Source organism: Atractosteus spatula, chromosome 24 (genome assembly GCF_055471065.1).
Source record: "Atractosteus spatula isolate fAtrSpa1 chromosome 24, fAtrSpa1.hap1, whole genome shotgun sequence".
NCBI lineage: Eukaryota > Metazoa > Chordata > Actinopteri > Semionotiformes > Lepisosteidae > Atractosteus > Atractosteus spatula.
Window position 1 is genome coordinate 14380172 of NC_142729.1, and position 26730 is coordinate 14406901.

The 26730-nt window shown below is 53.9% G+C and overlaps 2 protein-coding genes across 4 annotated transcripts in view; one reads left to right on the forward strand and one right to left on the reverse strand.

The window, feature by feature from the left end:
* LOC148815963 (muscarinic acetylcholine receptor M1-like) overlaps positions 1-21213 on the forward strand; it is a 37382-nt gene extending 16169 nt beyond the window's left edge. Inside the window, exons 2-3 of the mRNA XM_088904868.1 lie at positions 967-1073; positions 15566-21213. Coding sequence (XP_088760994.1) covers positions 15726-17336 — 1611 coding nt within the window. The 5' untranslated portion in view covers positions 967-1073; positions 15566-15725 and the 3' untranslated portion in view covers positions 17337-21213. The remainder of the gene's footprint in view (positions 1-966; positions 1074-15565) is intronic.
* LOC148815964 (zinc finger protein ubi-d4) overlaps positions 21070-26730 on the reverse strand; it is a 30064-nt gene continuing 24403 nt past the window's right edge. For all 3 annotated transcript variants that reach the window (XM_088904869.1, XM_088904871.1, XM_088904870.1), the window contains 2 exons: positions 26363-26444; positions 21070-24794 (listed from right to left, as the gene is read on the reverse strand). In XM_088904869.1, coding sequence (XP_088760995.1) covers positions 24712-24794; positions 26363-26444 — 165 coding nt within the window. In that variant the 3' untranslated portion in view covers positions 21070-24711. The remainder of the gene's footprint in view (positions 24795-26362; positions 26445-26730) is intronic.

The window sequence follows — 26730 nt, forward strand, 5'->3', positions numbered from 1 at the left end:
TCAGGCCGGGGGAGGTGTCTCAAGCTCTGGTGTCTTCTGTTATTTAGCAGGCAATAAGACTGCTAAACAGCCCACCTGCAGCTCCTTCAGCAGATCACCTGTAATGGCTACATGGACACACAGTCTTCACTGTATTCAGCATAACTGCACTACTTGCATATATATTGTACACATAACAGCCCTATTCATATTGAGTTTTATTCAATTTTCAATATTTATTCTCCTGCTCACCTATAAGGCTCTGCATGGCTTGGCACCTCAGTACCTGTCTGAGCTATTATCGCCCTGCTCCCCACCTCGCAACCTCCGCTCTTCAAATTCTGCTCTCCTTACTGTCCCCCCAAGCCCGTCTACACCCTGGGGGTGACCTCAGGGCCTTCTCCTGTTCTGCCCCCAAGCTCTGGAACTCTCTGCCCAAGGATATCAGAGAGTCACCTTCTCTAAACTCCTTCAAATCCAGACTCCAAATCCTCTTCTTCAGAAGAGCCTTTACTGAACTGGCTCCATTCTTCACCCCTCTGCTTGTCTTAGTACCACGGTCTCCTCTGTGTATTGTCATTGTGTTTTATCTTGTGTATTCTTCTTATTTATTATTGTTGTCATTCTGTAAAGCGCTTTGAGAAGCCACCTTTGAAGGCGCTATATAAAATAGTTTATTATTATAATTTCTATTACATCTATTATTATTTAACCTTATTTTCGTAACCTCAGTTTTGTGGCTTTTGTGAATGTTGTGATTTTTTGAGCTCGCAGAAAAGACATTTCAGCGCCAGCAGCTACCGCTGCACGCTGTATTGTTGTGCATTGGATAAATCAACTTTGATTTGGATTTGATTTTGTGCTCCAGCTCTCAGTCAGGTTGAATGGTTTAAATTCCGAGTGACGACTGGTAACCAGGTTCAAAGGGGGGTTTTACTGTATAGGCGACTGAACTTTAACCAAAGCACGTTTTATTTTTTCCCTCAGTAATCCTCAGTTAAAGACCTGAAGAAATCGCCCCCTTCGGTCAAGTCTGGTCGCTCCGACCCGGAGAGACGGTCCTCCCTCAGCATGTCGGCGGAGACGAGCCCCTGGTGAGTCTGGTCGCCCGTCTCTGGTTTTCCTCTCGGGGCCTGGAAAGCAGGCTTAATTCCAGATGTGGTCTAACTAAGGCCCTGCCGGGGTTCAGTAATCCCCCCGCCTGCCTCCGATCGCTCTCTGAAAGCGTGCCAGCGCCCTTTCCGAGCCCGATTCCTGCTGGTTCGCCGAAGGCAGGCCCGCCCGAGGTCTGGAACTCGTCACACGGTCGAAATGCAACCTGCCAGAGGTTTACAGGAGCCACCGCAGGCCCGGGGGGGATCGATAGAAAACCGCAGAGGGCAGAGGAGAGGAGGTGGGAGTGCGTCAGAGACCCTGAAAAACGAGAGGAAAACTCTCTAGGATATCTTAAACAGAAAAACCCATCGCCGTCTCAACAAGACAGGTAATTAAACACCGAGAGTAGACGCAGAAGAGAGGAGATCTTTTCGATCAGGCATGGGAGCACCGATTCGGGTTCGAATTCGGGAGAAAACACCCCTGATCTAAGTAGCTCACGTGCGGGCGTGCGTTATTCCGGAGGCGAACGGGGCCCGACGGGAGATCTGCGCGTTTCCCAGCTCTGAAACGCGAGGGCGCCGAGCAGCTGCTCGTGACAAGGCCTCTTCTCGAGCTTCAGCTGATTAAAAATATCGTCTGCGTAGGAAGAGCGCGCAGCAGAGCATCTCAACGCATTTTAACAAAGACCTGGTTACCGGTCCAGAAACAAGTGAAGGCTCTCACGCTTCCTTCTGAGGATCTTGCAAACACTGGACGGTCATCGAAGAGCACAATCGCCTAATCTTTACACAAAGAGTGGGGGGTGTCTGGAACAGGCTGCCCAGTTGGTTTTCCTGGAACCCCTTCACATAATAGCTGCACAAGACCCTCGGATCAAAAGCTACAGGCACCAAGATGGGTCAGACAGCCTCACCTTGCCTGATGATGCATGAAAACCGTGGCTCCTAAGTTTTTCGGTTTCAGATGCCCCAATTTTCCTATAACACGCCTTCCTCTAAGCTTTGTAAATGATCAGTAGGTCCTAAGTCAGAGAAATTGTTTAATTTAACCCTCATTCAGTTTGTTTTTTCTGCACATTTTCTATAAATCGTTACATTTTTCAACGATGCCCTGGCAAATCTGTCAGCGGTGTCCACAAATAATTTCCATTCTCGTAACGCCTGGCAGCAGAAAGGTCATATTTTGGCTTTGGAAGACTACTGGAAGGGTGATGTAAGAGGTACCAGGGTTGGGAGAGGGTGGATCAGTGTCATCTGCCTACGTCTGCTCATGCCTTACAGACTAGGAGAAACAATCAGGCGTCGGACGTACAAGTTAAAGGGGAAATTTTTATATTTGTATATTTCTAGTTTAGAAAGGATCGGCAGTGAGGAGCGCATTTCAAACCACCATAAAATTAAAATGTACACAGTGACGTGTAAAACCTCCCATTGACATCACAAACTAGAGGACATTTCCAGGTCTGCTCAGCACCATGTTTCTGCAATTCAGAACGAGGCAGCAGGACTTCCGGTGAGGTGAAGCAGCCCTGTGACCCTGTAAACAAGCAGGCTTGTGGATCCAGCTCTTCCAATCCAGTAGAAATACTGCTCTCCTCTCCCAGATTGTTTCTCTGGCAAATACTACTCGCTGGTTAACTCTGCCTGCGGATCACGCTGGAACATTTCTGCTGGGAAATGTCTGCTGCACAACCTGCACTTATTCTCTCGTACACCTCAGTACATTAGTCAGTACGGGGACTAGTGACCAGGAAGGGCCGCTTCACATCTCAGTACATTAGTCATGACGGGGACTAGTGAGCAGGAAGGGCCGCTTCACATCTCGGTACATTAGTCAGTACGGGGACTAGTGAGCAGGAAGGACCGCTTCACATCTCAGTACATTAGTCATGACGGGGACTAGTGAGCAGGAAGGGCCGCTTCAGATTCAGTCTGATGTTAAATTTGTCACCTCCTAAAAAACGCTGTATTAGAAATTTAGTTAAAGAGCGTAGACCGCCCCCCTGCTGGTCCACCAATTCCACTTCCAGCAGCTGTCTGGAATTGCCTGGAGGTCTAATGGAAGTTCTGGGGCTATAATTGGTCGGTAATGAGACCATTAATACATACTAGATCGAGGCTGGGAAATCTCGGGGGTTCCCGGTTCGAGTCCTACTCAGGCCTGCTCCCTTCCTCCCCGATGAGTCCCCCAAACTTCCTCGTGTGCCCAGGAACGGCTTTACACAAAGGGTGGTGGGAGTGTGGGACAAGCCGCCCCAGCCACGTTGTGGAAGCCGGGCCCCCTGGTCTCTCTCGAGAAGCAGCTGGGCGAGACCGTCAGATCAGTTAGCTGCCAACTTCCAAACGTCGATTTCCCTGGAATCCTGCACAAAATAGCTGTACGAGACCCCTCGGATCAAAGCGGGGTACCAAGCAGGTACCAAACGGACTACATGGGCTGATGGTCCTCCTCTGTAACCTTTCTGTTGTTCTTCTATTGGTGTCAAATCTATCAAAGTCTCATTGGCCTGACCTGAGCTTGCTTTCCCCCTGCTGTGCACACACAGCGGCAGAGCAGAGGAGATAAGGCTCCGTTTCTGTGAAAGAGCCTTCAGTGCTTCCACCACCTGACTTAACACGCTGCAGGAACTTAAATACGAGGACGTTTATATTTCCTACTGCAGATCAACAAGTCCCATTGTCATTTTAATATTCTGGCAGCTTGGGCTGTGAGATAACACTGCCCGATATTGCAAAGGAAAAAAAGAAAGCACGCTCTAGGCAGATGGATTGGACATTAGAAATCCTAGGGTGTCTCACGAAAAGAGTAGGGGTGTTACCTTGGTGTCCTGGGTCAAGAGACGCCCCCCCCCCCCCCCCCCCAATCTAGGAGGTCAAACCTAGCCAGCAGCCATATCGCCCTGCAGCTCCCCACTGGAGACTCAGCAGGTGTGAGCCTGGCCAGTACCTGGAGGGGGAGACTCCTGGGAAAGCTGAGGCTGCTGCTGGAAGAGGTGTTAGTGGGGCCAGCAGGGGGCGCTCACCCTGCGGTCTGTGTGGGTTCTGATGCCCCAGTATAGTGACGGGGGACACTAGACTGTAAACAGGCGCCGTCCTTCGAATGAGACGTCAAACCGAGGTCCTGACTCTCTGTGGTCATTAAAAATCCCAGGGCGTTTCTCGAAAAGAGTAGGGGTGTTACCCCGGTGTCCTGGCCAAATGTCCTGGCTCAAAGCGCTTTACAGGTCATGGGGATCCCCCCCTCCACCACCAGCAGTGTGTACCCCCACCTGGATGAGGCGCCAGTCCGCTCCCGACACCCCAGCTCTCAGTGGGGAGGAGAGCAGAGTGATGGAGCCAGTTCAGAGAGGGGGGTTATTAGGAGGCCATGATGGGTAAAGGCCAGGGGGGAAATTTGGCCAGGACACCAGGGTAACACCCCTACTCTTCTCGAGAAACACCCTGGGATTTTTAATGACCACAGAGAGTCAGGACCTCTGTGCACTCATTATCGCTGGGTTGCTGGGGGGCTGGAGTCAGGCAACGGGCGCGAGGCGGGGTACGCCCTGGGTGGGACGCCAGTCCATCACAGGGCACACACACACACACACACACACACACACAGACACACGCATGCTCACCCCAGGGCCAGCATTATCAGAAGCCAACTAACCTACCAGCATGTCGCTGGACGAAACCAGAGCACACCCAAAAGAAACCCATGGAGAACATGCAAACTCCACACAGACGGCACCCCTGGACCACCACACACTGCCAATGATGACTTCCCAGATATCTGTGCTCCAGCTTCACAGGGCTCAGGTGGGCTCTGGAAATATTCCGAGAATAGCCTTCTCTCGTAGTAGTGGCTCCGGGTTCGCGGGGGGGGGGACAGGGGACAGGGGACAGAGAGACAGGACGGGTTCGAACCCTCCAGTCCAGCACCCTCCCTCACCCTCACCCTCATCCTCCCCTGCTGGTGGTGTAAATAAACTCCAGCTCCCGCGAATAATGACGGGCACGAGTTTGCTTACTTTCAACAAAGACGCAAAATGGAAAGAGACTGCATTATTTCGTATACAGGGATGACAATTAAGGAGGCATTCCTAACAGAGCAAAGCTCCCTGCCCAGAGAAAACGCCAGCCGAAATACGCCAGCCCACACTGCCTCCCTCTCTCTCTCCCAGTGCCTCAGCTCTCACCACAAGCCCACACTGCCTCCCTCTCTCTCTCTCAGTGCCTCAGCTCTCACCACAAGCCCACACTGCCTCCCTCTCTCTCTCCCAGTGCCTCAGCTCTAACCACTAGCCCACACTGCCTCCCTCTCTCTCTCTCCCAGTGCCTCAGCTCTCACCACTAGCCCACACTGCCTCCCTCTCTCTCTCTCCCAGTGCCTCAGCTCTCACCACTAGCCCACACTGCCTCCCTCTCTCTCCCAGTGCCTCAGCTCTCACCACTAGCCCACACTGCCTCCCTCTCTCTCTCCCAGTGCCTCAGCTCTCACCACTAGCCCACACTGCCTCCCTCTCTCTCTCCCAGTGCCTCAGCTCTCACCACTAGCCCACACTGCCTCCCTCTCTCTCTCTCTCTCTCTCTCTCCCAGTGCCTCAGCTCTCACCACTAGCCCACACTGCCTCCCCCTCTCTCTCTCTCCCAGTGCCTCAGCTCTCACCACTAGCCCACACTGCAGACTTGTGTATTTGGAGCTGTTGACGCGGTTGCCGGGGCGACGGTGTGGCGCTCTCTGCTGGATGTGGCCGGTCCAAGGCCTGACTCTCTGATCCTACCCCGCGGGGCTCAGGGCCTATTCAGGCTGTGTCTCGTGGCTGCTCTACAGCCCAGGCCAGATCTAAACTGAGAGCTGCACGATGTTGTTATCCTGTCAGAGAGCTGCTTCTGGACCAGAGCAAGGAGAAGACACTGACAAAGTGAAAATAGTCTTTGATTATTCTATTTTCGAATCACTCTATGCTGTACAGAGCCTCTCCCAGCAAGCAATGGGCCCAAGGCAGGGTACACCCTGGGTGGGACGCCAGTCCATCCCAGGACACACACTCATAGCAGTTACAAATTTGCCAGAAGCTAATTTAACCCGCCAGCATGCCTTTGGATTGTATGAGGAAACCCATATGAGCATGGCGAGAACATGCAAACTCCACCCAGACAGCACCCCAGATGTGGAATTGAACCCAGGGCCCCCAGCACTGGGTGAGGCAGCAATGCTCACCACTGCCCTACTGTGCAGCCTGTTTTTGAGAAGAAGGTTTCAGCTGCTCTGGTATCAATCCAGAGAAGAGCACCAGGGAATGATTTACAACAGCAGATTTAAAGGAACTGAATCTCTTTAACTCTGAGATTGAGATTGTATAGGAAAGTACTAAAAGTGTTTAAATTTCTGAAGTGCATCCAACAAAGTTAATCTAGAGGATGGCTTCAAAATAACAGTAGAGTAACAGCAGAGTAAAGAGATGTCTCCTGTTTCTAGTACAATTCGGTGGGCTGTGAGTCCTGATATTTTATCCTGCAATTGGAGTAGCTCTATTAAGTTATATTAACGGTCACTGCAGTGAATCTGCTTGCTTTGGTTGTAGAAACTAAGAACAGGAGGCCCTTCTTTACACAAAGGGTGGTGGGGGTGTGGAACAAGCCTCCCAGCCATGTCGGTGTTGAACCGAGTGCCCTGGCTTCTTTCAAGACACAGCTGGATGAGATCCTCAAGGCACGTCTGTACACAAAGGGTGGTGGGGGGGTGGAACAAGCCGCCCAGCCATACTGCCAAACCAGGTACAAACCAGAGGAGCTGGATGAGAGCCAGAGATCGATTAACCGCCGCCCGCGTTAGGGGGGCTGCATAACCTCCGCCGGTTTAATGACCTGTCTGATGTAGCCTCTGTGTTAAAGCAGGCTGTAAATAGTCAAACACAAGCCACCTGCTATTTAAAGCTCAAAACGCAAGAGAAAAATCAATCAAGCGGTTGTCAGCCTGTTCAAATATGTAACCCTGTTAAGATACACACCCTGGGCCCAGCGTGCCGCTGTCCTGTAACGCAATGCTTGTCTTGCAGGGCTGGTTCTGTGTACAGGCAGCGCTGTGGCCATTCCCACGCTGCACCTAGAGAGCCGACCCCCGCGCCATGCCAACCAGCAGAATATTGACCTCGGTTAATCCCTGCCTTTGTACTGCAGGTCCGGGTGTGAGCTCCTCCCTCCCTCCCTCTCTCTCTCCCTCCCCCTCTCTCCATCTATCTCTCCCTCCATCTCCATCTATCTCTCCTTCCCTCTCTCTCTCCCTCCCTCTCTATCTATCTCTCCCTCCCTCTCTCTCTCTCCCTCCCTCTCCATCTATCTATCTCTCCCTCCCTCCCTCTCTACCTCTCCTTCCCTCTCCATCTATCTCTCCCTCCCTCTCTATCTCTCCCTCCCTCCCTCTCCATCTATCTCTCCCTCCCTCTATCTCTCTCCCTCCCTCTCTCTCCATCTCTCCCTCTCTCTCTATCTCTCCTTCCCTCTCCATCTATCTCTCCCTCCCTATCTCTCTCTCCCTCCCTCTCCATCTCTCTCTCCCTCCCTCTCTATCTCTCCTTCCCTCTCCATCTCTCCCTCCCTCTCTATCTCTCCCTCCCTCCCTCTCCATCTCTCTCCCTCCCTCTCTCTCCATCTATCTCTTCCTCCCTTCCTCTCCATCTATCAATCCCTCCCTCTCCATCTCTCTATCTCTCCCTCCCTCCCTCTCCATCTATCTCTCCCTCCCTCTATCTCTCTCCCTCCCTCTCTCTCCATCTCTCCCTCTCTCTCTATCTCTCCTTCCCTCTCCATCTATCTCTCCCTCCCTATCTCTCTCTCCCTCCCTCTCCATCTCTCTCTCCCTCCCTCTCTATCTCTCCTTCCCTCTCCATCTCTCCCTCCCTCTCTATCTCTCCCTCCCTCCCTCTCCATCTCTCTCCCTCCCTCTCTCTCCATCTATCTCTTCCTCCCTTCCTCTCCATCTATCAATCCCTCCCTCTCCATCTCTCTATCTCTCCCTCCCCCTCTCTCTATCTATCTCTCCCTCCATCTCCATCTATCTCTCCCTCCCTCTCTATCTCTCCCTCCCTCTCCATCTATCTATCTCTCCCTCCCTCTATCTCTATCTCTCCCTCCCTCCCTCTCCATCTATCTCTTCCTCTCTCTCCATCTATCTATCTCTTCCTCCCTCCCTCTCCATCTATCTCTCCCTCTCTCTCTCTCTCTCTCTCTCTCTCCCCCTGCATGACTTCCAGTGAATCTGGGAGGGAGTGTTTTTCCCCAGGATGGGGGCGCTCCGCTAGCCTGTGAAGCCCGCGGGCTCAGAAAGGGGTTCATCCCACAGGCCAGCGGTCCCCAGCCTTGCTCCCGCAGGATCAGGGTGTCTGCTGGTTTCCATTCCGGCTGGGCTCTGCACCTCTGTAACTCAGATTGATGACTGCACTTCATTGATCGGGCCCACCTGTTTAGACTTTTCATGAACTCAGGTCTTACTTGAATGACACTGGATTAAACACAGCCACAGTGGGAGTGTCAATGTACCGGACACACCCATAGTAGGTGTAGCACTGTATTAGACACACCCATAGTGGGCGTATCACTGTATTAGACACACCCATAGTGGGCATAACAATATAGTAGACACCCATAGTGGGCGTATCACTGTATTAGACACACCCATAGTGGGCGTATCACTGTATTAGACACACCCATAGTGGGCATAACAATATAGTAGACACCCATAGTGGGCGTATCACTGTATTAGACACACCCATAGTGGGCATAACAATATAGTAGACACCCATAGTGGGTGTATCACTGTATTAGACACACCCATAGTGGGCGTAACAATATAGTAGACACACCCACAGTGGGTGTATCACTGTATTAGACACACCCATAATGGGAGTGTCCTAACATTGGATGCACCGAGAGTGGGTGTAACACGGTAGTGGACACACCCACAGTGGGAGTGACAGTATGGTGGAAACACCCACATCGCAAGCGACACTGTAGAAGACACACCCACAGTAGGAGGGGGTCCTATGTCAGACCCGCCCCCACAAAGAGCATCATTTCAAGAGCTGAGAGCAACGAACAAATCTGAACTGGAAAACCGAAGTCAATTAAGCCTTTGATCAAGAACTCAGCTGAGGCAGGAGCCAAAAGAGGTTCTGTTTTAATAATCCTGTTGCTTTTGTTTAGTGAATGAGGAGTTGTTCAGGCCATCTTCGCTCATACTTGACTAATGGTGTAGCTTGTTAATCCGGGAAGCTTATTCGGCTGTTTCTGAAAGGCAATCCGTTTCACCAACATGTCTGGACACCTTGTTCCAGACACCCACCCCTCTTAGTATAAAGACGTGCCTCCTGTTCTCAGGCTAAAATGCCTTTTCATGAAGAAATACCTCTGGATCCTAGTTCTAGATGTGTGTAGGCCTCATTCTGGAACACCTGTGCCAGTACCCTTTTAGGATTTGAAATATTTGTATAGCATAAATCCCTTCTGCTCAAAATTAAAAGTACTTCGGTTCCTTTAGTCTCTGTGTGTAAGACGGGGGGGGGGGTCTCCAGCCCTGGTCCTGGAGAGCCCCACTCCAGTAGGTCTTATAGATAACCATTAAACCCTCACTCTCTAACGACCTGAACCCAATTAAAGAAATGAGCTATGAAATCAGGAACTGTTAATTAAGTAGTTTAGAGATCATTTAGAGAAAAAAAAATAGAACTGTCTTCAGACACAAGGGCCAGATTTCACTTAATTGAACAAATGGCCCTGCTTAATTGATCAGTAAATTGCATTTCCGATCCTTAAGTAACAAGCGATTAGGACCAGGCTTTGTAATCCCTGGTGTAAGACATCCAAATCATGTCATTAATGAACCTTCCGCCCGCTTCTGGATCACTGCTGCAGCAGCAGCGTCAGGTCTGTAGTGTGACACTGACAACTGTTCGAAATTTCCCTGAGCAAGGTCTTAACCGCCCACTGCAAAATTTAAATGCCAGATTGTTATGGCCTGGCAGCACGGCGGCACAGCGCTGGGGCCCTGGGTTCGATTCCAGACCTGGGGTGCTTGTCTGGGTGGAGTTTGCATGTTCTCCCCCAGGTTTACATGGGTTTCCTCCCCCAGTTCGAAGACATGCCGGGAGGTGAACTGGCTTCTGGAAAAAAATTGTCCCTGGCGTGAGTGTGTGTGTGTGTGTGTGCGCGTGTGTCTGTGTGTGCCCAGCAATGGACTGGCGTCCTGTCCAGGGTGTACCCTGCCTTGTCCCGTTGCTTGCCGGGATAGGCTCTGCAACCCTCTACTTGATAAAGTGGTTAGGATACGGATATAGTTCTAGGGCCTGACCCCTCTGTGTTTACCCTTTACAGAATTTACTGCAGCGATCCTGTTTGTTCAGTGACTTGTCGCAACTTGCCCATAGCTTCCCCTGTCCTCTCTGAAGGAACGCTGAGAGAGGGTGAGAGGGAGGGAGGGAGGGAGGCAGTGTGCGCCTGTCGCCTGTATTAACAGCACAACACAGAGATCGTAGAAACTTCCCGACATTGGCGTTTCTGTGTTTCAAGATACTTGCAATCTGTGCGGCTTTTCAAAGCCTTTTGGCTCAGAAGCAGATGTAAGGAAATGAACCTCTTCATAAGAGGAATACATTCAAGACGTTACTAATACGAAGTTATTATGGGCTCCTGCAGGGTACCATTGAGTGTTACAGCCCAGATGTCTCGGGTTCGAACCTGGGTCATGTCACTGGCGCGTATTCCCCAAGCACTGCCGGGTTAAGGCTAATCAACCGGGGTGGGGATACTGAGAAATTCCCAGAAGCCCCCCGGCTTGCTGCGACGTCAGAAGGCGACCCTCCAATCAGCACTCACTCACCCGACAGGCGCTGTGGAGCTCACGGGTGTCACATGATCATCTCTCATGCGTGTCACTTCCTTTCCCGGAGCAGGTGCAGGACTTGCAGTACTGTACAGCCAAGTCTTCAAAACAACACGAAATTCCAAATTTGCGTGGTGTATAAGGACAGAAAGATCCAGAATACTTCTTGGAATAGACTGGAACTGTGATGCACTTACATCATTTCCTAATTATTATGCAAATGTAGGTAGCGAGGTTAGTCTGGATTCATATAGCGTCTACTTGCCAAGTGGGTATACAAGTCACTGGCCCCAGTATTACAAAAGCTGCCCGACGTGGATAACATCATCTATGAGCCAGTGAGACCAGCTTTAATAGGATGTGAATCATAATCCAGAAAACTGAAAGAGTTTCAGCCCTGATCCTATCTCCTGTAGTGGTTAGAGCTGAGAGAGAGGGAGGCAGTGTGGGCTAGTGGTTAGAGCTGAGGCACTGGGAGAGAGAGAGGGAGGGAGGCAGTGTGGGCTAGTGGTTAGAGCTGAGGCACTGGGAGAGAGAGAGAGGGAGGCGGTGTGGGCTAGTGGTTAGAGCTGAGGCACTGGGAGAGAGAGAGAGGGAGGCGGTGTGGGCTAGTGGTTAGAGCTGAGGCACTGGGAGAGAGAGAGAGAGGGAGGCAGTGTGGGCTAGTGGTGAGAGCTGAGGCACTGGGAGAGAGAGGGAGGCAGTGTGGGCTAGGGGTTAGAGCTGAGTAACTGGGAGAGAGAGAGAGGGAGGCAGTGTGGGCTAGTGGTGAGAGCTGAGACACTGGGAGAGAGAGAGGGAGAGGCAGTGTGGGCTAGTGGTTAGAGCTGAGTAACTGGGAGAGAGAGAGGGAGGCAGTGTGGGCTAGTGGTGAGAGCTGAGGCACTGGGAGAGAGAGAGGGAGGCAGTGTGGGCTAGTGGTGAGAGCTGAGTAACTGGGAGAGAGAGAGAGGGAGGCAGTGTGGGCTAGTGGTGAGAGCTGAGGCACTGGGAGAGAGAGAGGGAGGCAGTGTGGGCTAGTGGTTAGAGCTGAGGCACTGGGAGAGAGAGAGGAGGCAGTGTGGGCTAGTGGTGAGAGCTGAGGCACTGGGAGAGAAAGAGAGGGAGGCAGTGTGGGCTAATGGTGAGAGCTGAGGCACTGGGAGAGAGAGGAGGCAGTGTGGGCTAGTGGTGAGAGCTGAGACACTGGGAGAGAGAGAGGGAGGCAGTGTGGGCTAGTGGTGAGAGCTGAGGCACTGGGAGAGAGAGAGAGAGGGAGGCAGTGTGGGCTAGTGGTGAGAGCTGAGGCGCTGGGAGAGAGAGAGGCAGTGTGTGCTAGGGGTTACAGCTGAGGCACTGGGAGAGAGAGAGGGAGGTAGTGTGGGCTAGTGGTGAGAGCTGAGGCACTGGGAGAGAGAGAGGGAGGCAGTGTGGGCTAGTGGTGAGAGCTGAGGCACTGGGAGAGAGAGTGGCAGTGTGTGCTAGTGGTGAGAGCTGAGGCACTGAGAGAGAGAGAGAGGCAGTGTGTGCTAGGGGTTAGAGCTGAGGCACTGGGAGAGAGAGAGAGGGAGGTAGTGTGGGCTCGTGGTGAGAGCTGAGGCACTGGGAGAGAGAGAGAGGGGGAGGCAGTGTGGGCTAGTGGTGAGAGCTGAGTCACTGGGAGAGAGAGAGAGGGAGGCAGTGTGGGCTAGTGGTGAGAGCTGAGACACTGGGAGAGAGAGAGAGAGGGAGAGGCAGTGTGGGCTAGTGGTGAGAGCTGAGGCACTGGGAGAGAGAGAGAGAGGGAGAGGCAGTGTGGGCTAGTGGTGAGAGCTGAGGCACTGGGAGAGAGAGAGAGAGGGAGAGGCAGTGTGGGCTAGTGGTGAGAGCTGAGGCACTGGGAGAGAGAGAGAGGGAGAGAGGGAGGCAGTGTGGGCTAGTGGTGAGAGCTGAGGCACTGGGAGAGAGAGAGAGGGAGGTAGTGTGGGCTCGTGGTGAGAGCTGAGGCACTGGGGGAGAGAGAGAGAGAGGGAGAGGCAGTGTGGGCTAGTGGTGAGAGCTGAGGCACTGGGAGAGAGAGAGAGAGGGAGAGGCAGTGTGGGCTAGTGGTGAGAGCTGAGGCACTGGGAGAGAGAGAGAGGGAGAGAGGGAGGCAGTGTGGGCTAGTGGTGAGAGCTGAGGCACTGGGAGAGAGAGAGAGAGGCAGTGTGGGCTAGTGGTGAGAGCTGAGGCAGTGGTGTTGTGTCCGATATTCGCCGCTCTGTGTGCAGGAGGGGGGGTCCTGTGCGCTGGGACAGTCCCAGCACTTCTCCCAGAAGGGCTGAAGGAATCTCCAGCCCCCGGCTCCTGCCTGCAGCGTGTCCGCACCGGCGGCGCCGTCAGCGTACGAGTCTGGACTGTGTCACTCTTCAGCGCCGATGAATCTCCCCCTGGCCCTTTAAAGTGATTCACAGTCCGGCGCTCGCTTCGCACGAAATTAATACTTTTGTTTTTTTTATTTGCGACATTTTTTCCTCCCTCCATTACGCCAAAAACAAACAAACCCCGAACTGGCAGACTGTTGTTAAATCCCACTGCCCGCTTTTCCACCGAGAGTGATAAATCCGCTGGCGTGTAGCCGTGTTTGGCCAATGTCGACGTCTGCTTGCTTACAACCGCTTCCCCCTCCTCCCTTGGCCGGCGCCTCGTGTGACACAGCGCCCCCTGTTGCTCGCTTTTTGAAACGCACCTGCCCCGAAACTGCAGCCTGGACGGTCGATGAGGGCGGGGTCAACTGATCAAGTTTAAAGACGAATTGAGATGGGGGGGAAAAAAAAGTTTCACAGGCGGGAAACTAGCTAAAAGACGTGTTGATGCGCTTTAAAAACCTTGGGGGGGAGGGGGTTCTTTTCCAGACTCTAAAAATAAGAGAATGAGCTTCGAATTTGGGTGGCAGCAACCTTAGTTTTTCCCAGGAGTCTCCCCTCCAGGTACTGGCCAGGCTCCCACCTGCTGAGCTCCAGTGGAGGAGTGGTGCTTTTTCACTAGTGATCTTTTTTTAACTAAAGATCAGCTCTCGGCTCTTTTAAGATCAGATCCGATCACGTTATCGTCCCTATACAATTCCTGCATTAGGAATGTGGCTTTTCACAGACCCCAGCCTGCTCTCCAGGAGACACACAGACAGGGAGAGAGAAGCTGGGGGGGCAGAGCACATTTATACGGCGCCCCTGGAGCAGCAGGGGTGTTAAGGGCCTGGCTCAGGAGCCCCAACGGAGTAGGATTCCTCTGCCGGCTGCGGGATTTGAACCGGCAACCTCCCAGACACAGGCACAGATCTTCAGCCACAGAGCCACCAGTCTACCCTAGTGATTTTACTAGTGCTAAAGTTACACTCTCCCCCAACTAAATCTATAATCAGGGGAATAGAGAGAGAAATGTGCGGTCACCTACGTATTATTTTTTCCTCCGTTTCCGGTGCGGTAAATTAACCAGCTCAAGTACACGCAGCGCCACAGACGTATCTATTTATTAAACAGCCTATGGTGCCACCTTGTGGCCAGTCTGCCTAGCAGCACTACCAAATGTTCCAAGCGGACTCAGAAGAGGGAGGTTTTTTTTTTTTGACTCGCCGGCTCGGCGTTATTGGCAATAAGTCTGTAGTCCGCCTGTGGGCCAGACCAAGCTTGCGCAGTGAAAAAAATATATATTACACACCCGAGAACTGCGGGAAAGGCAACAGGACTCGACAGCACCCTGAAACCTACAGACTCTGGCTGCCCCACTGAAGCTCAGCAGGTGTGAGCCTGGCCAGTACCTGGAGGGGGAGACTCCTGGGAAAAGCTGAGGCTGCTGCTGGAAGAGGTGTTAGTGGGGGCCAGCAGGGGGCGCTCACCCTGCGGTCTGTGTGGGTCCTGATGCCCCAGTATAGTGACGGGGGGACACTAGACTGTAAACAGGCGCCGTCCTTCGGATGAGACGTAAAACCAATTTTCGTGGAATTCTGAACAAGAGGTGACAAGCATCCGATCTGAAAGCGATACACAGAGGCACAGCATCCGTTCGGGTTATTTGCTGAGCAAAACGAGGCAGCAGTGAACCCCGTTCTGGGAACAGGTCTGTGGAGAACCTCCGGAGTCAATAATTCAGCTCAGAGTGAGCTGGTCCAGGTAGCAGTGGCTGCACCTGTGGCTAGGAGGTTGCTGGTTCAAATCCCACAGCTGGCAGAGGAATCCTATTCCACTGGGCCCCTGAGCAAGGCCCTTCGCCCCAGCTGCTCCAGGGGCGCCGTATAAATGTGCTCTGACCCCCCCAGCTTCTCTCCCTGCCTGTGTGTCTCATGGAGAGCAAGGTGGGGTCTGCGAAAAGACACATTCCTCATGCAAGAACTTGTATAGGGACGATAACGTGATCTGAGCTGGACAGTGACCCGCTCTGACCTCTCCAGAACCAGGACCCAGGACTGAACGAGATCCGTTTCACCTCCTTAATTCCGAACTCCTGTGGATTACGCTGGAGGCAGTAAAAACTGAAGGAGGCTAGGGATCCCAGTCATGCAGAGACTGCTCAAAACAGAAAGCACAACAGCCGCTGTAGAAGCATTACAGGGTTCCGAACTGGGCTGCGAGGTCCCGACTCCTAGGCCAGATGACTGCCATTAATTCCACTGTGTTTCTTTTCTCCCGTGCAGATCGGCCCCAGTGATCAGAGGGGACGTCGAGCCCCACCCCCAGACGTCTGCGTAGAAGCTCACTGGCTCCTGGGAGGATGAGCCCCCAGGCTGCATCCCCTCCTCTTTCCCCTCTCCCGTAGCAGGGCCGGCCCAGAGTTCTCGCCCCGCCCCCCCCACCATGTCACTGCCCCACCCCTACCCCACCCCCGTCCCCGCCCAGCCCAACCTCACAAACTCCTCCTCTGCCGCCTCCTCCAACTCCAGCTCGGCCGACCCCCTGGGGGGCCACGCCGTGTGGGAGGTGGTCCTGATCGCCTTCGTCACGGGCTCCCTGTCCCTGGTCACCATCGTCGGCAACCTGCTGGTCATGATCGCCTTCCGGGTCAACAGCCACCTGCGCACGGTCAACAACTACTTCCTGCTGAGCCTGGCCTGCGCCGACCTGGTGCTGGGGGCCGTCTCCATGAACCTGTACACCACCTACATCATCACGGGCCGCTGGACGCTGGGCAACCTGGCCTGCGACATCTGGCTGGCCCTGGACTACGTGGCCAGCAACGCCTCGGTCATGAACCTGCTGGTCATCAGCTTCGACCGCTTCTTCTCCGTCACGCGACCCCTGACCTACCGGGCCAAGCGGACCCCCCGCAGGGCGGCCATCATGATCGGCCTGGCCTGGGCCATCTCCTTCGTCCTGTGGGCCCCCGCCATCCTCTTCTGGCAGTACGCCGAGGGCGTGAGGACGGTGCCGGTGGAGGAGTGCTACATCCAGTTCTTCTCCCAGCCCATCATCACCTTCGGCACGGCCATCGCCGCCTTCTACCTCCCCGTGACCATCATGATCATCCTCTACTGGCGGGTGTACCGGGAGACGGAGAACCGCGCGCGGGAGCTGCCCGGCCTCCTGGGCTCGCAGGCCCGGGGGGCGCCGCCGGGACCCAAACCGCGGCCCAGCGCCAGCAGCAGCAGCACCAGCAGCAGCAGCAGCAGTTGCGAGAGCCCGGGCCGGGGAGGAGGAGGAGGAGGAGGAGGAGAGCCTCCGGGCTGCTGCCTCCTCCGGCACAAGCAGCCGCAAGAGGAGGAGAGGAGGAGGAGGAGGAGGAGGAGGAGGAGGAGAAGGAGGAGGAAGGCTACGTCGCAGCAGAGCGAGAGGACCTACCGGGAAGCCAACAGGAACGGGAACTGGGACGAGGAGGAAGAGGAAGGCTCGGAAGACTCCTCCGAGGAGGAGGAACCCCAGCGGAAGGCGAAGGGGGTCTACGCCATGGTGGCCCGGGTGCCCCTGATCCGGGTGGGCGACGGCCCCGCGGAGGCCGGGGAAGGCGTCTCGGATCCCGGTCTGGCCCGGGTGCGGGCCACCGGCTCCGGGAACTCCTCCTCCTCCCCGAGGGACAGCCTCAACCTGTTCTCCCTGTCCCGCTCCTCCCCCGGCTCCCCCAAGAGGCAGAAGCGACGCAGCCAGTCCCTGATCAAGGAGAAGAAGGCGGCCAGGACCCTGAGCGCCATCCTGCTGGCCTTCATCCTGACCTGGACGCCCTACAACATCATGGTGCTGGTCTCCCCCTTCTGCGACAAGTGCGTGCCCGACACCCTCTGGCAGCTGGGCTACTGGCTCTGCTACGTCAACAGCACCGTCAACCCCATGTGCTACGCCCTGTGCAGCAAGTCCTTCCGGGTCACCTTCAAGATGCTCCTGCTCTGCCGCTGGGACAAGAGGGAGTGGGGCAAGCCCCACCACAGCGCCCGCCCCTCCTACTGCCCCTCGAAAACCAGCAGCAGCACCGTCTGAACGGCCGCCCCCCCCTCCTCCTCCTCCTGTTCCCCGGTTACCGTCACGCGGTCTCGTCCGGGGGGGGGGAAGGGATTCTCCGAAATCGTGCTGCACATCCCCCCCCCCCTCCTCCCCAGCCGGGTGGTGCTGGGCCAACGAGCCGAGGGAACAGGGCGAGGGGGGTTTCTGGGAAGGGGTTCCCGTTCAACCGAGTGAGGTGAGCTGGTTCAGGATGCTGGGGATGTTCAGTCGGGCCAGCGAGAGAGAGAGAGTGGAGGCGGCCGGGGACACCGCCGGGCTCCGACGCCGCGAGGGAACTCGCTCGGCGCTCTGCGGACCGCCGTCCCCGTCCGCGAGGTCTCCAGCCTTCTGGGGGGGGTGCCAAACCAACCGATCTCCCCCCCCCAGCCGGATTCAGACACGTCCTCCTGTCGCCTCCGGCGGCGGCACTGTCGTGGGGGAGAAGGGAACGAAGAGCTGGGGAAACGGCGGATCGCAGGAATCCCGGCTCGGAATCGCCCGGTCCGAGGATCGGCCAGTCCGGTGGGCTGGCGGGCGGGCGGCCAGCAAGGGAGGGGGGGGGGGGGTTATCCGTGTCTGGAAGAGCGCAGTCCAGGCATAAAGACGGGATCTGCATGCGGGGGGGTGGCGGGGGGATAGACGATCCGTAACGCAAAACCGGCGACCAGCGACCGGCGAACTGTACAGGACTGGACTTGTTGTGGGGGTGTCCCCGTTTTCTTCTGTCCTTTCGAAAGAAATGTTTTCTCGGTCCCAATAAAGGGCGCCCTGTGCTCCGATTCATCTTCTTCTGCTTTGGTACGACCAATCAGGGAGGCTGTGAAAGCACAGACATCCCTCTCTCTCCCCCTCTCTCTCGCTTTCTTAATCCACAGACGGAGGACGAGAGGAGCTCGGACCTCCTTACCCCGAGATCTCGACTCGAATCGGTCGGGTGGACATTACTGTCTCGGTTGACTTCCGACCATCAGCAGGAAGGAAGTGAAGATGCTCCCACCACATTCCATAGGCCTGCAGTCACGAGGAATTATGGGCATTAACATTTCAGCCTTGACGTGTTCCTGTGCCAGTTCTGTCAAGGGCAGATTGCCGAGACAGCACGAAAAGCATTCATTGCCATAACTCACAGGGGGCTCTGCGATTTTTTTTTTTTAGACTGCGATGGCAAGTTACTTACAAAAAGTGATCCATCACAGTAACTCATGCGAGTATCCTGTTGAGCGGTTAAAGAGCTGGGGAGAAAAGTTTAAAACTCACATAGTTACAGCGATCTATGTGGCGTAAACACTTGCTACGAAAAGTAATGCGTCTCACAGCACATGTTCCCCAATTTGAACGGTGATGGATTTAAAAACCTTCCCCGGTCTTACTCTGAACATCTCCAGAAACCAAACTGACATTTCTGGCCTGTTTCCCAGTGGAAAGACGGCTTTTCAGGCTGTTTGAAATATATCCACACTATTACAGTCAAATGCTGTACACAGGCATTGAGACATGGACAGATCTAGGTACACAGGCTTGCTTTATCACCATATACCCACTTTCCTGAAATGAGCAGACCAGTGTCTTGGAAACCTTGGTCTAATATAATGTCCCATTCTCCCACAGCAACACCCAACATGTTCTGATTGTACAATACTTTAATGGTGGTTAAATATATGTCTTCAGAACACGCTGGTCATGGGAATATTCACAGGTGACAACTGTTCAACGTCCATGTAGGTGCTCAGGTGCAGGACGTTTCAGGGCTGGGGTTCTGACTCCTCAAAGCTGCTTCTAGTTTCTAGTTTCAGGCCAGCAGCCATATCGCCCTGCAGCTCCCCACTGGCAGCCCCACTGGAGCTCAGCAGGTGGGAGCCTGGTCAGTACCTGGAGGGGGAGACTCCTGGGAAAGCTGAGGCTGCTGCTGGAAGAGGTGTTAGTGGGGCCAGCAGGGGGTGCTCACCCTGCGGTCTGTGTGGGTCCTGATGCCCCAGTATAGTGACGGGGACACTAGACTGTAAACAGGCGCTGTCCTTCAGATGAGACGTCAAACCGAGGTCCTGACTCTCTGGGGTCATTAAAAATCCCAGGGCGTTTCTCGAGAAGAGTAGGGGTGTCACCCCGGTGTCCTGGCCAAATTTCCCCCCTGGCCTTTACCCATCATGGCCTCCTAATAACCCCCCTCTCTGAACTGGCTCCATCACTCTGCTCTCCTCCCCACTGAGAGCTGGGGTGTGGGGAGCAGACTGGCGCCTCACCCAGGTGGGGGTACACACTGCTGGGGGTGGAGGGGATCCTCATGACCTGGAAAGCACTTTGAGTGGAGTGTCCAGAAAAGCGCTACACAAGTGTAAGCAATTATTATTATTCTAGTTAGGTGTGAAAGCAGAGGGAGGTGAAAGACCCCTGGATTATTGTAGGGCAGTCACAGAAGGATTTCACTTGCCTTGAACTAAAAAAAACAAACAAACATTGTTTGGTAAAAATGACCCACGGACCTGTACCTGAGCAATTCAAGCAAAACTCTCGTCGAGTGGCGCAGCTTTTCTTGCTGTTGGAATTCAGAATCACCAGTTTCTGGGTCTCGTGCAAGAAGGGTCTCCCCCCGAGAACGCAGGTACCCCACAAACCGTAGGACTTGGGTTTCACCAACCGTAGGACCCGGGACCGAGCAGGTAAGGTTCAAGAAAAGGAGTTAAAGGGAAGCAGGCCTCGAGGCGGTTTAAAGCTCCTCAAGAATTTCCACCCCTTTCTTGATTTAGGACACAGCCAGTTCTGGTTTAACCAGCTGGATGTGCAATGTACCTGGTACAGACAGGGGGCGAGTCAGAATTCATCACCAGTAACACTGCTTGTGGAACAAGAAGACCACCGGGCAGCTTGTCTCAAGACCTCCACTTACTCCTGGAGCTTCGCCAGGTTTGCAATGGCGCTCACGAGACTTTAAATGAAACAGCGTTTCAAGGGCTCGCTGGGAACCGAAGGTGGTTCACCAACCACTCGCTGCCCTCCAGCGCCAAGGCTCTCCTGCACGTTTTTAATCGCATTGATCAGCATTAAAAATCAGAACAGAAAGCATCTTTGGTGGCGCATGTGGTCAGCATTGCTGCCTCACAGCGCTGGGGGGTGGGTTGGCCCGGGTTCAATTCCGAATCTGGGGGGGGGGGGTGCTGTCTGGGTGGAGTTTGCATGTTCTTCCTGCATTTGCGTGGGTTTCCTCCCACAGTCCGAAGACAAGCTGGTGGCTTCTGGGAAAACTGCCCTTGGCGTGAGTGTGTGAGTGTGTGTCCTGTAATGGACTGGTGTCTCATCCAGGGTGTACCCCGCCCTGGTGCCCATTGCTTGTCGGGATAGACTCCGACTCTCCCGTGACCCTGAACTGGAAGAAGCAATAAAAAGGATGGACAAATGGAAAACTATAAACCTCCTGTATGACCCAACGTAATTTGGTTTTACTTAGGAGGAAATATCCGCAACCCCCAACATCTGTGCATTCTTACGGGAAATGAGTTCTCAACATAAGCATCTGCCCTGGAAACTCAGATCTGACTGATCTGCCTGCCCAAGATCCGACACAGAGCCTCCGGAGATGTTCTGCTTTAAAACGGAGCTCCAAGCGCCATGGTTCTGCGCCTTCCCCGAGCCCTGCCGAGTCCGGCTCAGAACCGAGATGTGGACCCCGCAATCTAAGCAACGGAAAACAGCAGGGGAGTTCGGTGTCGGCAAAAAAAACACCAACAAAAAAAGAGAGATTTATTTTCCTTTATAAAAACAAGAACAACGATGTACCATAAAAACTGAACCGTCCCGTGAGAGACTGAATAAAACTAGAAAAACAAATGCTTACACCATCCTAGTAAAGAACATTGGAAAAACATGAAAAAAAATGACCCTCTCTCCATCCTCCTCCAACAACAAAAAAACATTCAAATGGCCACTAATTCTACCCATGAGAAAAAAAACCAACAATAACATAACTAGGCAGGTAATGTTTTAGTAGTAATGGTTAGTTGGCTATTGATAAAACAAGATTAAATCATACCCCCCCCCCCACCCTCCCCCAAATAAAAACATCCCGACAGTAAATACATCATAAAAAGAATTAGAAAATAATGCGATTGTGTGTACAGTTCACAGACGTGTGGGGGTGTGAGATTACACAGGGCGATGTGGACAGGAGAATGCTGTCGTGTGTGTCTGGACAGCGCGGGGGACAGAGGAATGGACTCGATCGACCGACAGTGGGGAATCTACCGCCTCTATAAACTCAGAAGAGCTCTCTCGGTCCAGACGGGCCCCCCCCCTCCGTCTGTAACCACCCCGATATGGGTCACAGGAACGGGGTCTCGTCTTGACACGTGCGGTCTGGTCTGGCAACCTTAAGATTCGGATGAAAAGGCGCACGCGTTAACCCTTTCACGCCCGCCTAAGACGGAAAGATCCGGAGCCGTTTCGACGCCTGGCCGGCCGTGACTGGGAGCTCGACTCCGAGACTGTGGCCCTGCGGAGGGCGCTCCTGCCCATCGGTGCCCGTGCTGTTAAATCCAGCTGGACTGACGGGGGGGGGGGGACAGACTGGCCGCCAGGGCACACGTGAGCGCTGGCTCTGGAGAGCTGACATTGGTGGGGGGGGGGGGGGGCAGGTGCTCCGCGGGCCTGGGTCAGAGGTCAAAGTCGGGGGCTGGAAATGTGACCCCCCCCCCCCACCACCACCACCACCACCCCAACTGGCGGGCAAGAGGCAAGGCGATCAGGGCTTTCCGGGAATCCGAGGGGGAAACATCCCAGGTCTCATCCCCGGCTGCGGGAAACCTGGGATTCGCACACGGGGAAAGAAAACAGGCTGAATCTGCTGCAGGCTCCCCGATTCGTGTGGGGTAGCAATTTCTGCACCCCCCCCCCCCCCCCACAGCCCCGGGAACATTACTCAAGTTGGGCGCCGACGTCTCAGTGGCCAGCCCGACAGAATTCCGTTTCTCCGTGCCATGAGCTCAAAACCCCCCCAGTGGAAAAATGTATTGCCGTTTTGGATTGACAGAAAAACCGGGGGGGGGGGGGGGCGTTTCTGTGTTTGCCCTCTGCTCAGAAGCACACGTGAGAAATGAGCGGCCGGTGATTGGAAAGAGATTCCGAAACCACAGCCAGCCGAACATACCCCCCTCCGGGACGTCACTGGAAAGGGATCATAAAGAAGCGCTGCACTTGAGACAGAAGAGGAGCAGCTGTCCTTCTTCCATGAGAACCTAGCGGGTGTGGGCACCGTTGTCTTTTTTGAAATACAAGAACGGATCTGATTGACCGCTGAAAAGGGTCTAAAAAGCACTACAGAATAAAACATGGGAGAGAAAGGAGACGGCACGGTCAGCCTCCGATGGATTGTGGGACAAAGCCTGAATGAGGAATTAATCCGGCTTCACAGCTCAAACGCGTCGAATTGTCAGTCACGTACAAGTCCGATCAGAGCAGCAGTCCTCATCGCGTTCTGCTCCGGGACGGTATTTCTGACTACGTGTTTGGTGTGTTCGGTGTGGTAGGTGCTAACTGCTAACAGCCGTTCAGAAGCTGCAGAACTGGAGTGGGGCAACAGAAGTAAAGTAGGCCTTCCGAAAACAGTCGAGTACGACGATCCAAACGGCGGCAGCTCTCAGGAATGACGAGACAGAGACAGAGACAGAGACAGAGACAGAGACAGAGACAGAGACAGAGATAGAGATAGAGATAGAGATAGAGACAGAGAAAGAGACAGAGAAAGAGACAGAGAAAGAGACAGAGACAGAGAGAATGACAGTGCTGTGCCAGACGCCGGGGACATTTTCAGCCTCTGCAAATCCACCCGAGTGCCCCCCCACCAGAAACCGTACTTAAATGTCATTTCATGTCAGGAATTCAAAATCCACAAAGTGGACAGCAAGCTGCTGTTCTGAAATACGAGCCCAAAGACGGCAAGTCTCACGCAACCTCCTTAGAAGAAAGAAAAGGTTTGCATCCAAGACATTTCCCAGAGCCCTGGACTCATTCACCTAGGCTACTGGCCTAAAATTCCCACAGCAGTCACCGACAGCAGTTGTAGACTGGAGATGTACAAACACGATTATCTCCTGTAGTCTTTTGCACGTCCTTACAGAGAGCGGCAACGAATTTTGGATTGAGCAGACGGCGTGGAAAGAGGATTTCCATTAGTTTTGTTCATGAACGACGCCACTAGGTGTTAAGGGGACGATCCTCCTCCCATCGGCCTAACCTGGAGCCTCGCACGGCGCTGTTCAGATTCACATCAAAGGGCAGAACGCGCTGGCACCCCGGCCCGTCACCAGCACGATCTTGTCAACGAGACCGGACACTGAAAACGTCACGGCCTCCCAGTTTAGTACAGGCGGCTGGATTGGACTGAAGAGGCCACGCACAGCTAAATCGGGGGCTCTCTGCTTTGAGGAGCTCCACACTGACTGCGATGGAGTCAGGTTCTCCTTGTCAAGGGACCGAGAGACGTCTCATGCGCCGCCTTCCTGCAGGATCGGCCTGCCCGAGATGAATGAGATCCAAGAGACGCACACAGACAAGAACGTTCGGAAAGTAACGAGGACGGGGTAGGGAAACGGGTCATCAACACGAGTCAGTCACGCGGCGTTTAAGGGAGGGAGGGAGGGAAAAAACGAGTGTTTTTCGGCTATTCTCTGCCTCGATTTCAGCGATATGGGTCACAACTTTAGACCGGGCAGTCCCTGAACCTTTAGAGGGGTTCAACCAATTTCCTCTTCCCCCTGTAAACATCCGTGCGCGCCTTGAGCTCCGATCGCGAAGGCGGAGACAAAAAACGGCTTTTGGGGGGAAAAAAAAGGGTTCAGTCGGGCGCCTGAACGCCACTCATCTCCGAAAGCACCCTTCCAACTCCCCTCAGGTGCCGTTTACTACACGCCATTGAGTAGTGATGGGCTGGACCTTAGGTACGGGTCTGTCAAGCGATTTGGAACTGTGCTTTTCTTCAATTCGACCATCTGCTCTCTGGACTGGAAGGGTATTGCACTGAAGGGGGGGGGGGGGCACCACGGTATTTGCGACAAGAAACTCTCACTTCCTGCAGGATGATCACAGGTTGGCTGGTATCTACAGATTACAGCTTTCAGGTTAAAGCAGATCGCGGTCTCACAGCTGAAGACGGAAAGCCACAGGTACGGGTTTTCAATAGCGTGAACAGCCACACTGTGAGTCCACTGAGGTGGTGAGGAGATGGTGGCGGGGGGGGCGTCTGGTTTTCGGGATCTGACCCCCTCTCCCCAGCGGGGCGCACGGTTCCCCTGGGCGCGTCCCCCCCCGTCCCCGTCCCCGTCCCTCCCCCCTGCGTGGATCTGTAGGCGAGGGAAGTCACAGGGGCCCCTTGTGGGGACCCCCATCACGACAGAGGCGCGTTCTGATTCTGATATATGGAGGCTTTGTCTTTCAAGAGGTCCAGACACAGGTGACAACTCCAGCTCCCTGAAAACAGAAAACGGGGGAAATTCAGGAGCCTTGTATCAACTCCGCGGAGCTTAGGAGGAAAAGAGAACCGGGATACACTGCGTGACCCCTCTCTCCGGCAGCAAGCCCTAGAAACCTCGGCGCGTGAAAACTCCTCTTTTAACACAGCTGGAAACGGGAGTGGGGAACCAGTCGTACTTTTAGAACAAAGGAGACAAAAGCCTGCTTCTTCTCCTGAACTCCTAACTCTCAAGAAACACAACTGGGCGGTTAAGCTGGCACAGAGGCTGGTGGCTCTGGTGCAAACGCATAACAGAGGCTCCGTTCGCTATTAAGCCAGCAGAGACCAAAAGCTGCCCAGCAACCGCAGCTTCCTGGATTTAAATGTCACCCGACCAATGGTCTTCCACCCTTTGGTCAGGTGACTGAGCATGACTGGTCCCCACTGCATTCTGGGGAATGTAGTTCAGCCAAGAGTCTCCATCTTTCACACTGGAAATAACCCACAAACCTCCCTTAGAATCTCCCAAACCTGTCCCGCCCCCACCAAACTTTGCTGAGCACTACAGATTACTGGCCAGTTGCAAGGCAAATTAAATTTTCCCGAGGTCAAGGTGACTAATCTTTGTGACACGATGAAGTGAACACCATAGTTAAGACATTGTCCACTTTCAATGCTTCGGGCATTTAAGGTTTTATTCAAGTGGACACAGACGGAGATCTGGGGCCAGTTGCCGAGCGCAACACAATAATGTTTTGTTAGTTTTCCTGGTTCAAGCGTTTCTTCAAAGCAAGCGAACACAATGAGGTGAGCGGCCAGGCTACAGGGAAAAGGGTCCATATTTAAGACTTTAAACTTAAAATATATATATATACTGACATTAATTTTCATTTGAGTAAATGAAAAGGGTAACAAATGAGATACTGCCATACATGTTCATATTGTGTGCTATATTGGGTACTGGGGCGGTACCTCACAGTATGGGCGCTTAATTCAATTCTTGGGGTGCTGTCTGGGTGGAGTTTGCATGTTCCCCCTAGGTTCATGTGGGTTTCCACCAGCTGCTCTGGTTTTCTCTCACAGTCCAGAGACATGCTGGGAGGGGAATGGGCTTCTGGGAAAACCGACCCTGGTATGTGTCCTGTGATGGACTGGCGTCCTGTCCAGGGCGTACCCTGCCTTGGCCCTGTTTGCTTGGCTCAGCCACACGGCTGGACTGCTTGCTCCTGACTCCCACCACACTGTCTCTCCTGTTCCTGGTCCTACACGCTCATCCTCATAGCATTCGGCTGGGTTTTCAAATCCCTGTTGCACTGCTGAGCATCAAGTCATCCAGTGGGTATAGTCAAAAACCCATCATGATCTGCAAAACTGTATTCAAGACTCAAAAGACTGCGTTCCTTTAACCTCTTTTTGCACACAATTCTGTCTGACCTAGTTTCTCTGCTTCAATGCGATTTTTTTGCGATACTGTGACAGGCGGTTCGCTGGGGTATATCGACGCAGGTCTGGAGGGGCGATGCTACAGACGTTGCCCTGGACCGGAAACGTTTCTAACCGGGGGAGAAGATAAGATGGGACTCACCTTCGGGGGGCTCTGACATGGGGGGGCTGAGACAGTACATGTGGTAGCCTCGATCACAGTCGTCGCAAAACAGCAGCTGGTCCTAAGGCAAAGAGGAGACACTTCAGGAGCTGCAGGAGGGTAGCAGAGACATTCACTGCTGCTGGAAACCAGCTGCAATTAGCTCAGGTGGTTACAACGTGGTGCTAATAGCACCAAGGTTGCGGGTTCGACCCCCGTACGGGCCAGGCAAACTCCTTCTTTCTGGGCGGAGCGGTGGCTCTGCGGCTGAGGATCTGCGCCTGCGGCTGGGAGGTTGCCGGTTCGAATCCCGCGGCCGGCAGAGGAATCCTACTCCGTGGGGCCCCTGAGCAAGGCCCTTCACCCCC